Genomic DNA, 14,093 nt, shown 5'->3' with positions numbered 1-14,093 from the left:
CTTGACGGCTGTACTAGAGCTCATTTTCTTTTTATTTTGCATTGCTTTAATTTTTTTATTTGGACATGATTTCAGATTCACAGCAAAATTGCAAAAAATAGTACAAGGAGTTCCTTACATACCCTTGACTCAGATTTCTCAAAAGTTAGCATTTTACTCTCTTTGCTCTATCTTTCTATATATAATTTTCTGAACTGTTTAAGAGTAAAATATACATAAACACTTTACCTCTAAATACGTCCACGTGCATTTCCCAAAAGCAAGAAATTCTTTTACGTAATTATAGCTCAGTTATCAAAAACAAGATGTTAACAACTGGTAGAATTCTTACTTTATAGACCTGACTCAGATTCTTTTTTCAGTTTTCCCAATGATGCATTTTATAGCAAAAGAAAATCCAAGATTACCCATGACAGTTAGTTATATCTGTCGTTGCCACTAACCTGGGAGAGTGTCTGAGTTTTCTTTTCTATTTCAGTACACGGACATCTAAAAGTACAGGCCAGTTGCTTCATACAATGTCCCTTTGTCTGCGTTTGTCTGATGTTTCCTCCTGACTAGGTTCAGGTTATGTGCTTTTGGCAATAGTACCCTGGAGGGATGCTGAACTCTTCCCAGGGCCTCAGCCAGGGGGTACATGCTGGAACAGTCTGGAAATGCTAACTTGGGTCACTCGGTAAATGTGGCCTGCCAACTTTCATCACTGTAAATTACTTTCACTCATGGTAATTAATAAATCTTTTGTAGGGAGGTACTCCTTGATCTTTCATTGACTAGTTTTCGTATCCATTGATGGTTCCTGCTTGAAATCAATTATTCTTATGGAGATCGACAAATGGTGATTCTCTGGCTCCATCCTTCCTTCTACATGTATTAGTTGGCTCTCCACAATAAAAGTTTTCCTTTTTCTTTATTATTACTATTTTTTTTTTTTTTTGAGTCGGAGTCTCACTCTGTCGCCCAGACTGGAGTGCAGTGGCATGTTCATGGCCACCCCAGCATCGACCTGCTGGGCTCCAGCAATCCTTCCGCCTCAGCCTCCCGAGTAGCCAGAACTACAGGCATGCGCTACCACACCCAGCTAATTTTTTGATTTATTGTAGAGGCGAGGTCTCGCCAAGTTGCGCGGGCTGGTGTCGAACCCATGGGTTCAGGCAGTCCACTCGCCTCGGCCTCCCAAAGTGCTGGGATTGCAGGCTGAGACACCGAGCCCAGCCCCTTTTCCTTTAATTGATTAATATCGGTGTGAACTCTGGGATTCTTACTTTATTCAGTGAGTCATCATCTTTCATTGTGCTTATTGATTTTGATGTTCAGACTATTTCAGATCTGGTTGACGGGAGCCCCTTCAGTGTGGTTCCTGTGTTCCTCTGATGTGACCCTCTCATTCTTTGAGCAGTTTCTTGCTTTTTGGCCCAGTAGGATGTTCTAAGCTCATCTTGAATTGTCCCTGCTCCAGTCACTTCTCCAAGGAGCCCAGGTTTCTTTTAGCAAAGGATAGTATTTGGAAACCAAGATATCCGGACACTATCGAGATGTCATTGCCCTCTCAGCAGAGAAAGTCAGGAGACAGAAGCACTTATATCCACCCATATGCACATGCAAAACATACATACATACGTGTGTGTATCTACTCCCACGTACACCCATGTTCACTTCTTTATTTAGCTATCTAAATATATTAAAACCCATGAGTTTAAACTAGGACCTCTATCCAGCATCTCAGGGCTGTCCTCCTTTTGGAGAGACATGACTCCCATTATCCACAGTATATTTACTTATTTGCTTAATCTTAAAATGTAGAGAAAGTACTTTGAGAACTGTTAATCCATGTTCCTATGGGGAAAAAAAGCCTATTAACTAGAGTACAATATTTATGTGTGTGTGTGTGTGTGTGTGTGTGTATGTGTGTGTGTGTGTGTATGTGTGTGTGTGTGTGTGTGACTATCATTAGTCTGAGTACATATCCAAACATTATTTAAAAGTTACTTGGGATGGGCATGGTGGCTAACACCTGTAATCCCAGCACTTTGGGAGGCCAAGGTGGGAGAATTGCTTGAATCCAAAGTTTGAGACCAACCTGTACAACAAAGCAAGACACCATTTCTAAAAAAAAAAAAAAAAAATTAGCTAAGTGTGATGGTGTCTACCTGTAGTCCCAGATACTTGGGAGGCTGAGTGGGAGGACTGCCTGAGCTCTGGAGGGTCCAGTGAGCCAGGACCGCATCACTGCACACCAGCCTGGGCGACAGAGTGAGATCCAGACTAAAAAAGTTACTTGAGTTGTGCTTCTTCTCCCCTTTCAATGGGGTTATGTTATTCACTTGAACTACAGCTTAATTAATTTTTGTTTGTATTCAGTTTGGGGATTTTGGCCCCATCTGTGCTGACTATATTTCTTTTCTTTGTTGTCAGTGAGTGTGGGAAATAAGCTTCCACAAGTCAGGACTTTCAAAAGGTCCATTCAAAGATGTGTGCCCTCCTTCCCACACCACTCCCCACGCCCCGCCTATGTACTGTAGATAATCAGTTTCATTAGTCTCCGGTTTATCTTTCTCATGTTTCTTTTTGTTCAAATGAGAAAATACATATTTCCTCATTTTCCCTCCTTTATCACACAAAAGATGGCACAGTGTGGCTTTCGCTAGGGTTCACTCCTAGCCCAAAGTGTAAACATCTACTACAGCAATGCAAATCTCAGAAGCAAAACGTTAAGTAATATTTTCTTTTTCTTTTTTCAAGTTGGAGTCTCACTCCATCGCCCACGCTGGAGTGCAGTGGCACTCTCAAGGCCACCTCAGCACTGACTTACTGGGATCCAGCGATCCTTCCACTTTAGTCTTCCAAGTAGCTGGGACTATAGGTATGTGTGCTACCACACCCAGCTAATTTTTTAAAAAGTTATTTATTGTAAAGATGAGGTCTTGCCAAGTTGCCCAGGCTGGTCTTGAACCTGTGGACTCAGGCAATCCTCTCACCTTGGCCTTCTAAAGTACTGGGATTATAGGCATGAGCCACCGCATCTGGCCTGCATGCATCTTTTAACTAAGTGATTCTGCTATTAGAAACATATCCTAGCCGGGCTTGGTGGCTCAGCCTGTAATCCCGCGCTTTGGGAGGCTGAGGAGAGGGGATTGCCTGAGCCCGCGGATTCGAGACCCACCTGTGCCACTTGGCGAGACCTCATCTCTACAATAAAATCAAAAAATCAGCCAGGCATGGTAGCATGTGCCTGGAATTCCAGCTACTTGGAAGGCTGAGGCGGAAGGATCGCCGGAGCCCAGCAGGTCCAGGCTGCGGTGGCCGGGAGCGGCCACTGCACTCCAGTCTGGGTGACAGAGTGAGACTCCAACTCAAAAAAAAAAAAGAAAAAGAAACATATCCTGTAAATATACTTGACCGTGTGTATGATACCATATTTATAAGGCTATTAACTGCAGGATAGTTTATACTAGCACAAGGAGGGAAAAATTTTAATATCAATAATTAGAGATTGGTCCAATAAAATATGTTTTATCTATACAATGGAAACTGTTAACAAAAAAGGAAGAATTTTTTCCTTCAGTAAGCATACCGAGTGCTATTTTTGTGTGCGTTTTTAAAAGTTTATTTTATGGTGGTAAGAACATTTAATATCTACTCTCTTAACACTTTTTTTTTTAAATTGTAGAGACAGGGTCTCGCCAAGTTGCCTGGGCTGGTCTCAAACTTGCAGGCTCAGGTAATCCACTTACCTTGGCCTCCCAAAGTGCTGGGATTACAGGTTGAGCCACCGAACCCAGCCTTAACACGTTTTTAAGTGTACAAAATAGTTTTGTTAATTATAGAAACAAATACTGCCCAGCAGACTTCTAGAACTTATTCATCTTGCATATTTGGAGTTTTATGCCCTTTGATTACTAATATATATGTATATATATATATATATGCACATTTGTATATGTAGAGATTATCTCTGGACTACTTAAGAAACTAATAGATAACAATTGATAACATGCGTTGCCTCTGGGTAAACTGGTTGGCTGGGGAATAAGGATAAGGGAATCTTTTCGCTATATGCCTAATTATATCTTTTGAACTTTAAAAATGTCAAATGTATATCTATTTTTAGTGAAATTTTTTAAATGAGTAAAACAAGATGGTTGTGGCCATGTGACCATGGAGCTATGCCAAACGAAACTGTATTTTTTAAGTTCTAAAAGAAGAGTAACAAATTGTTAACTCTTCCAGAAAAGAGACCAAGTTTTCTCCATGACTTACACACCTCAGAATTCCTACTACTGTGTACTGTACATAGTAAATGTTCAGCCAGTGTTAAACTAGCTACCATGTTTTTTCTTTGTAAAAAACTATTGTAGCATTAAAAGATTTTTTGAGAACTACAAGAACTATTTTTAAAAGTACTTCCTTGTTATCCATATGGATATATTTTTACACAGCTGCCGCAATTATGTACTTTCCCCTCTGTGCTTTTCCCTCATTTTCCATCTTTTTACTATATTTTTGACGATTTTTTTTTTTTTGAGTTGAGATCTCACTCTGTCAGCCAGGTTGGAATGCAGTGGTATTGTCACTGCTTACCACGGCCTTGACCTCCTGGGTTCAGGCAATCCTCAGCCTCCCAAGTAGCTGTGATTACAGGTGTATGCCACCACACCTGGCTAGTTTCTTTTTTTCCTTTTTGTAGAGACAAGGTCTCACCAGTTGCCCAGGCTGGTCTCAAACTCCTGGACTCAAGCAATCCTTTTGCCTTGGCCTCCCAAAGTGCTGGGATTACAGGCACGAGCCAATAACTAGATCTGAATGTCTGCATAATACTTTTTCTTTTGATGTCTCATAATTACTCTAAATAATTCCCGAATTCTTGGGCACTTGGCGTTTGCAAGAATCGAACTGGTTTGTAGGGAGTCAGTGGATTTCACTGATGTACACTATGCTTGCTTCCTTTGTCATGGACGTTTTAAATTATGGAATCTCCATACAATGCATTAGGTAGCTATTAAAAACGGCTCGGTGTCTCAGCCTGTAATCCCAGCACTATGGGAGGCCGAGGTGAATGAACTGCCTGAGCCTGCGGGTTCGAGACCTTGCTTCTACAGTAAATAAAAAATTAGCGGGCATGGTAGCGCGTGCCTGTAGTTCTGGCTACTTGGCAGGCTGAGGCAGAAGGATCGCCGGATCCCAGCAGGTCGATGCTGGGGTGGCCGTGAGTGTGCATTCCAGCCTGGGTGACAGAGTGAGACTCCACCTAAAAAAAACCCAAAAACAGAATATTGACGAATGTAAAAGTTGTCCTTGATGCATGACCAGGTTTTTGTTAGCCATTCTGTTTATAAATGAATGTCTCTACTCTTAAGTCCCGTACACAGGAGAGGAGGCGATGCCACGCCTGGCCCTGGCACCCTACCTGTGCCGGTTTGAGCACCAAGGTGTTGCCTGCCGCCAGACACGCCGCGCTCTTCCACGCCAGCATCATCAGCGGGTAGTTCCAGGGGATGATAATGGCACAGACGCTGCGAGGGGGAAGAAACTCGACATCCTTAGGTGTCTCAAACTAACCCGAGTCATGAGTCACTCAGAGGCGCTCTCCTCAGCTTACCCCAGTGGCTCCTTCTTGGTGAAGGTCAAGTTGCGATTTGGACGGGCCCGGTCAATTGGAATTGTAGACCCCTAAAGCAGAAGAAAGGTTAATACTCATTTTACTAATTTAAATTAGTAAATTTAATCTCAAGGAATCCATTTTCTGTCTTTCTCTTATTTTTTTTAAGCTGATATGAAAAGCAGTCTTTGTTTTACAAGAAATATCCACATCAAAAATGGAACTAAGCCGGACTCGGTGGCTCAGCCTGTAATCCCGTGCCTTGGGAGGCTGAGGTGAGTGGATTGCCTGAGCCCGCGGGTTCGAGACCCGCCTGGGCAACTTGGTGAGACCTCATCTCTACAGTAAATCAAAAAATTAGCCGGGTGTGGTAGCACGCGCTTATTGTTCCACCTCCTTGGAAGGCTGAGGCAGAAGGATCCTCGGAGCCCAGCAGGTCAAGGCTGCGGTGGCCGGGAGCGGCTACTGCACTCCAGTCTGGGTGACAGTGAGACTCCAACTCAAAAAAAAAAAAAATGGAACTGCCATTCCTTTCTCAAAAGGACAATGAAACACAGGAGCATAAGCAATTCTAACTTAGTCACCCCCCAGTCTCTATCTCCTGGCATGGCAGAGAATGTTAATAAGTTGACCAATATTCACTCTCCCTTCTGTTACTAATTAATAGTAGAAACTGCAATGTGTTCAGATAAAATAATGAGTTTCCCAGTCTCTATTGTTGACAGGTATGGTAAATAAAAGGTGTGCCAGGCAAGGTGGCTCAAGCTTGTAATCTCAGCATTTTGGGAGGCCAAGGTAAGAGGATCACCTGAGTCCAGGGGTTTGAGACCAACTTGGGCAACTTGGTGAGACCTCATCTCTACAATAAATAAATAAAAAATTAGCCAGGCATGGTGGTGGGCACCCGTAGTTCCAGCTACTTGAAAGGCTGAGACAGAAGGATCGCCTGAGCCCAGCAGGTCAAGGTTGCGGTGGCTGTGAGCGTGCCACTGCCCTCCAGCCTGGGTGACAGAGTGACCAACTCAAAAAATAAAAAAGGTATAAGCACAAGGTAGTGGAAGGGGAATGCTCTTTAAAGGATAACTCAGCCTGGACAAGTGCTTTTGTGCCCTTCCCTCCACTGCCATGTCCTCCTTCCTTCTGTTCAGACTGTTGCTGAAAGGGCTGGCACAGCAGTGGTTATATTGAGACCACGAGACAGCCTTGAGAGGGTGGAGATAATATGATACTAAGGATAGCCAAGCAGTGAAAGAGTAGGAGCCTGCATCTCACATACTAGTCCTGTCTGTCTGTCTTTGGACTCCTTGGAGGTGAGAGAAAAATAAACTTCTTACTTGGGTTTTCTGTTATGTGCAGCCAAACTTCATTCTAACTGAAGCACAGTAGTATTCTCTAACTGAAGCCATTAGCTTGCTTTGTCACATGAAATCTTGTTGCTATTACTAACACAAGTGTACTGCCTCTTTTTTGAAACTCTTGTGGTCAGGTATGTCTTGGAATTCAGGACTGTTTGCACTTTAGAAACATGATAGAATTCATATGCCTTATAGTGTGTTACATCTACTACCTCCAGTAGTACTTGGGGCAGCACCCCGTAATCAAATACATTGATATTTATTCAGTGAAACATGTCAGTATTCACTGTAAGTGACATAAATAAAGACTAGAAATAGATTTATGTTCATTCAGGTCTGAGTTTGGCACCACATAAGTTTGAACCAATCATACCAATCAGTTTTCACAATTAGGGATAAGGCATGGACCTGAACTACCACTACTAAATTCCAATATATGCATGACTTTGTGACTGGCTCATAATAAAAATTTCCTTTTTGTGCAAGACCCACTGTGTTACGGACTTGTCTAATCCCACAGTATATAAATACTTGTTTCCAGTCTTCCTAACATAATTTGCAAGGTATGTATTTTTGTGACCATTTTACAGACGAGGAAAGCAAGACTCAGAGAGACAAAAAAACTGGCAACATCATCTGATAAGTGGCAAAGCTAAGACTTGGATCCAGGTCTCTGACTCTATATTAGCATTGATGGCGGAAATGCACCCAAATAAAATGCCATGTTTTGGCCGGGTCAGTGGCTCAAGCCTATAATCCCAGCACTTTGGGAGGCCAAGGCAAGAAGATTGCCTGAACCCGCAATTTTGAGACCAGCCTGGACAACATGGTGAGAACTTGTCTCTACAATAAATCAAAAAATTAGCTGGGTGTGGTAGCGCACACTTGTAGTTCCAGCTACTTGGAAGGCTGAGGCGGAAGGATTGCCTGAACCCAGCAAGTCAAGGGTGCAGTGGCCGGGGAGCGTGCCACTGCACTCTAGCCTGGACAACAGAGTGAGACTCCAACTCAAAAATGAAATGAAATGAAATGAAATAATGAAATGAAATGAAATAATGAAATGAAATGAAATAATGAAATGAAATGAAATAATGAAATGAAATGAAATAATGAAATGAAATGAAATAATGAAATGAAATGAAATAATGAAATGAAATGAAATGAAACGAAATGAAATGAAATGAAATGGTTTCCCAGCCTCCTCCACAAATACAGATGACCAAGGGGAGATTTAAGCTCAGGGCATTAGGAGGGTGGGAGTGCTTCTTCAGTTCCTTTGCCCAATCCCCCTTCTTGCTGCTGGGCATGTGGCTGTGATGTCTGGCACTGCAGGGGTCATGAGTCTACGAGCGGCATGCATTCTGCAGTTTGCTACAAGCCCTCCCTTTCCCTTTTGCTTCCCTAGTACTGAGGCCAGTGTTGCTGCTCTTTATCATCCCACGTGTGCTATCTGTTATCTTTTAGTAAAAGGAAAACAAAATACTTATGGTATCTGTGTCTTTATCAAAATTGTTCTCCTAATGAGTCTGCTTCCACTGTCTACATCAGCTCTCCGGCCTCTGTGGACATTTGAATTTGCAAATTCATGATAACGGGATCCCCCAAACATCTGGAAGACTATTAGATACACCCTAGAAAACTCTGAGTTCAGCCCTGGCTCTGTGGTTTACTTGCTATGGATTATAGGAGAGGCATTCACTCCCTCGAGTCTGTTTCCTTATCTGTCACGAGGGGCTGATAGCTATCCGCTTAGCTATGTGGTTGTTTATAACCCTTGCTATGATCTGAAAGTGTCCCCCAAAATTCATGTGCTGAAAACCTCACCCCTAAAACAACAGTGTTGGGAGGTGGGGCCTAGCAGGAGGTCTTTAGGCCATGAAGGCTCCACCTTCATGAATGAATGAATGCCACTATCCAAAGGGCTTGCAGGAGTGGCTTCACTCTCTCTGCTCTTCTGCCACGGAGGACACAGTGCTCTTCCTCTTCAGAGGTCCCAGCAACCAAGGCGCCATCTTAAAACAAGAGACCAAACCTGCTGGCTTCTGGATCTTAGACTTCCCGACTCAAGAGTTATGAGAGAATCAATTTCTGTTTTTTATAAATTACCCAGCCGCAGGTATTCTGTTACAGCAGTACAAAGCAGACTAAGACAACCTTGTTATGTAGGTTAAAAAAAAAACCCCTACATAAAAGGTGGATCCAACACAGTGCCCGGTACAATCTAATGAATGTCAGTCCCTTTTCCCTTCAGAACAAAGAACATTTGTGCTTACTTGAATTTTGTCACACCAGCCAGCAAAATATCTGAATGTTTGCACAGACATTCCAATGTGAGTCTTCAGAGCCAAGGTATAGACCGCCCCTGAATCCAGGGCTTCAATGGTTGCCAGCTCCTCTTGGTTCTCTTCCAGTAGGTCTGCAAGTCTGTATGGCCAGGGAAAGAAAGTCATTCAACAAATGTTGGTTGAACTCCTATTTCACACAACACAGTATCCTAAAGACTGAAAATTCAGAGGTGAACACAAATGGACCAGGTCTCTGCCACCACGGGGATCATGATCCAGTAGGGAAGACAGACATTAAACAAATGCTTTTGGGCAACCCCCTGGGGTCCCCTCCCACTGTGGGAGCTTTTCAATGTCCTCTTAATAAACCCTCCTTTCTAAAACAAACAAACAAAAACAACCAAATGCTTTAATAAACAATGTGTTTCAAGAGTTGCAAAAGAGAAGAGAGTGGGTGTTGGAAGCATAAATCACTTGCCTCACATATGTATAAGAAGTGAAGCAGGCCGGGCTTGGTGGCTCAGCCTGTAATCCCGGCACTCAGGGAGGCCGGGACGAGTGGATTGCCTGAGCCCACTGGTTCGAGACCAGCCTGGGAAACTTGGCGACACCGCGTCTCTACAAGAAATCAAAAATTAGCCGGGCGTGGGAGCGCCGGCCTGTAGTTGCGGCTACTTGGAAGGCTGAGGCAGAAGGATCGCCGGAGCCCAGCAGGTCGACACTGGGGTGGCCATGAGCGTGCCACTGCACTCCAGCCTGGGAAATGAAGTGAGACTCCAACTCAAAAAAAAAAAAAAAAAAGGGGAGCAATGACTGAGCCACGGTTATCCAAAGAGATCAATGGCAGAAAACTTCGGAAAAGGAGAGAGGTCATGAACGTACCGGGAGATGTTAGAGCAAAACCCACACCTTTGGAGGACACACGAACACTTGAGGATTTCTGGATGGTACGAAAATATTGCCAGCATGAACTCAAGAGGACAAGACAGAAACGTAGGGGATGAAATACGGACACTACAACCGACTTGTGCTTGGTGTTCACTTTCTCTGGGAAGATAAGTGCAGGACGGTATGATGACAATGAAATAGTAAAAGTTCATCTTTTGTGTTTATCTCCTCCATTTGTCTTCCTCCCTCCCTCCCTCCCTTCCTTCCTTCCTTCCGTGGTTCTCTGAGCTGTTCCCTTTTGGGCCGTTCTAGAATCAAACTTGAAATCCCCCTGCCCTAATGTTTCTTCCAGATCTTGCTGTAAGAGCTCCTTGGACCTAGGCCAAATATTTGGTTCTAGTAAGCAGAAAATAGGACTTTGTGATCGAATCTGATGATTCCTGGCATACTTCGTTACTGGCCTTAGTAATTTTTTTCCCTTGTTCCTAGGGTCTACACATAAACAAGATTTAAAATTTGTCTTTGAAAACAGTGGTCTCCCTTTGCTACTCTGAATCCATTCTCAGTCCTGCTCTGTGACCTTGGAGGATGACCTTCACAGGCTACATCACCTGGCTTCCCTGCTCTCACTGGGCTTGGCCAATGGGAGGCCACGGGAGGCCTGCAAGAGGCTGGTGAACCGAAGGCGAAAGTGCTCAGGGAGTTCAATTCCCTGGCTCCTTCACTGACAGGCTGTGGTCCAACCGCTGGTGTGTCCCTTCACCAAAGACCACGGCAGTGTCGTCTTCTTCTACAGCTGCAGAAGTTGCCAGATTCTAGTCATGGCTCCTTCCTCTGACCCTTGGAGGGGTGGCAGCTTTCTCCTGCCACTGGCCCTGCCTGGGATGCTTCATTACTTTTTATTGGAGTCCCTTGAACTTGCCCACATCTTTCAGATAATCCCTTATTAAACTTACCTTCCTACTGGGACCCTTTGGTCCAAGCAGTCATATAAAATCAGGAATTCACAGCTATGGGATTTGATGACTGAATCCCAAGACGATTCCGTATGATTCAAGTCACAGAAGACATATTTCATAATAGGTGCCTACTGGAATGTTTTGTGGGAATTTTGGGGATCCTGGCAGTGCTAGCCGATATCCAAAGGTAGCAGACTTGCTTTGCTTTTTTAAAAAAACATGGAAGGCTTCACGAATTTGCATGTCGTCCTTGCGCAGGGGCCGTGCTAATCTCTGTATCGTTTCGATTTTAGTATATGCGCTGCTGAAGCAAGCACGAGACTTGCTTTTCTAAAAAGCATACCTGTGCATCAGTCTTCCTCTCTCTCTTGCATTCATTCTTCCCCATTCACCGTGTTCAAAAGCATCTTTTGCTGCTGCCACCGCCTTATCGACATCCGCCAAAGAAGCATAAGATACTTTGCAGATTGTCTATGTCAAGGCACATAAAAATAGGTTACATGAAAGATATGCAGATATGGGTCTTGGAATCAATATTATACTCATAGAAACATAGAGCATTACTTAGAAAATCCAGAGAACTGTATGATGAATAATTGATCTATCCAGTAACAGGGTTTTATTTATTTTTATTTTATTTTTATTTTTTTGAGTTGGAGTCTCATTCGGTTGCCCAGACTGGAGTGCAGTGGCCGCTCCCGGCCACCGCAGCCTCGACCTGCTGGGCTCCGGCGATCCTTCCGCCTCAGCCTTCCGAGTAGCCGGAATTACAAGCACGCGCGACCACGCCCGGCTCAATTTTTGATTTATTGTAGAGATGAGGTCTCGCCAAGTTGCCCAGGCGGGTCTCGAACCCTCGGGCTCAGGCAATCCACTCACCCCAGCCTCCCAAAGGCACGGGATAAGGTTTTAAAAGGGAACAATGGAAGCATGAACGTGGTAACCCCGAAATGTGGCACTCCTCGTGTCCCCAGACATCGTGGAAGGACACATTTGGGGCGACTGTGGAGTTCTTCTCGTGCCCAGGGAAGCGGAATTTCTTGCCAGGAGCTTTCAAAGTCTGAAAAATTGTTTCTACATATAGTTTGATGTGGAGGGGTGTCTCTGATGTGTATCGGTATAGCCATCTGTCTAAATTCTTCCTTAATATTCTTTAAAAAAGGTTACTGCCATTAACTGCAGTCTGCACCAGAAGTGAACAGTTGAAAGAAACGCATGAAGAACCTTTGTAAAAGCGCGTGGAGGCAGAGTGACAGGATAAAGACGCTTCTGAAGACGCCTGCGTTGCAACTGCGTGGTGGTCACCAGCACATGACATACTCACAGAGCCATCTGTCGGGTTGATGGTGTCGTAAGTCTTTCCCTCGTCTGCATCCGTGAACCGTCCATTGATGAAACACTGGTATGGCATTTTTACTGTCATCTCATTGACCTCCTTCGAAACCTATGAGAGGGAAGCATACTAAGAGAATCAGTGGATTTCTGTTTGGCTATTTGATATCAAACAGCAATCAAACGTATATTCACAAATGCAGAGGAAGAAGATAAGTCAGTGGGATTCTAGTTGCTAGTGACCAGAAGGGACACACACGTGCAAAAATCAAAATGCTGGGCTTGGCCACGGAGGCCAGCAGTTAGTGTCTGTGATAGCAGATGTGTTCGAGGCTGGGCTTTATCAACATCTCAGACTTTCTTCCTTACACAGATGAAAGGTAACTCAAAAGATCTCCAGAGGCCAGGCACGGTGGCTCACGCTGGAATCCCAGCCCTCTGGGAGGCCAACGTGAGACGATTGCCTGAGCCCGTGGGTTCAAGACCAGCCTGGGCAACTTGGTGAGACCTCGTCTCTACAGTAAAAAATAAAATTAGCCAGGCGTGGTGATGCATGCCTGTGGTTCCAGTTACTAAGGAGGCTGAAGTGGAAAGATTATCTGAGCCCAGCAGTTTGAGGCTGTGTTGGCCATGATCGTGCCACTGCACTCCAGCCTGGAAAACAGTGAGACAGATTAAAAAAAAAAAAAAGACCTCCAGATCGTGGAAACACCACCATCTAGTGGTGACATTGGTGGAGCACAGCCATTGTGTTCATTTAAAATATTTAAAAAAGCCTCGTGTCAGTAGGTTTCCTTTTATAGTGATGCCATTTTGTTTCCTTTTCCTTAAGTCCCTTCTGATGTTCACTTTCTCTCTGTTACACGGGAGTTGCCTAAATTGTACTCTCTACCTCTGACTCGCAAAAAATGTAGGTCAGTCCTTTAACTTCTCTGAGGCTCAGTTTCTTCAACAAGAAACTGAGGGACTAAGGACTCCTGCTTCATACAATTATTGTGAGGAATAATTGAGATAATATATGTACAATATGTTATTGGCACAAAATCCCATATAGATGCAAGGGATTACAAAGAAAATTTAATTATTTAAGCCATTATTTCATATAGATAAATTGGTAAGGCTTTTACAAAACAAAAAATAACAAGAAGATATTTTCCCTTTCCCCACACCAAATGTTTATGTTTGATGAGATATTTCCATTGTGTTTACGTAAAATATAATAAAAGAAACTTCATGCGAATTGATGTGTTCTGTTCATGCTAATAGTTCACTTTTCTAGAACCATGGTTCTAGGGATATGCTAAGGGTCTTACATGTAGCATCTAGTTTGATTCTTTCAACAATCCTATGAGGTGGACATTACTATTATCCCATTTAACATATGAGAAAACTAAGACTTAGGGAAGTTAAGTAACTTGGCCAATGTCACACAGCTAGTAAGCTATGTTACTTAGATTCCAATCAAGGTGGATCTGACTTAGAAATTCATGTTGTTAACCAGTTGATGCTAATCTGTTTTCCAGATATATCTAACTTTTATTAAGAACAAGTAGATGAGAAGCACCTCTTGAACAGCAGAGTAAGGACTTCTGAAAATTCACTCCTGCATAAAAACAATGAGAACACGAGAAAATATCATCAAAAAATTTATCTCACAACTTGGGAAATAAACCAA

At 43.4% G+C, this 14,093-nt stretch overlaps 1 protein-coding gene across 1 annotated transcript in view; it reads right to left on the bottom strand.

The window, feature by feature from the left end:
• The window catches only part of ALDH1L2 (aldehyde dehydrogenase 1 family member L2), a 49,701-nt gene that overhangs the window by 19,013 nt on the left and 16,595 nt on the right, over positions 1-14,093 (bottom strand). The window contains exons 10-14 of the mRNA XM_008071426.2: positions 12,411-12,530; positions 11,430-11,557; positions 9,228-9,378; positions 5,600-5,670; positions 5,408-5,513 (exon numbers count right to left, since the gene is read on the bottom strand). Of these exons, the coding sequence (XP_008069617.1) occupies positions 5,408-5,513; positions 5,600-5,670; positions 9,228-9,378; positions 11,430-11,557; positions 12,411-12,530 (576 nt within the window). The remainder of the gene's footprint in view (positions 1-5,407; positions 5,514-5,599; positions 5,671-9,227; positions 9,379-11,429; positions 11,558-12,410; positions 12,531-14,093) is intronic.

The sequence above is a fragment of the Carlito syrichta genome, unplaced genomic scaffold (genome assembly GCF_000164805.1).
Source record: "Carlito syrichta isolate Samal-C Ts95f unplaced genomic scaffold, Tarsius_syrichta-2.0.1 Scaffold314326, whole genome shotgun sequence".
NCBI lineage: Eukaryota > Metazoa > Chordata > Mammalia > Primates > Tarsiidae > Carlito > Carlito syrichta.
This window is presented reverse-complemented; position numbering and strand designations above follow the sequence as displayed.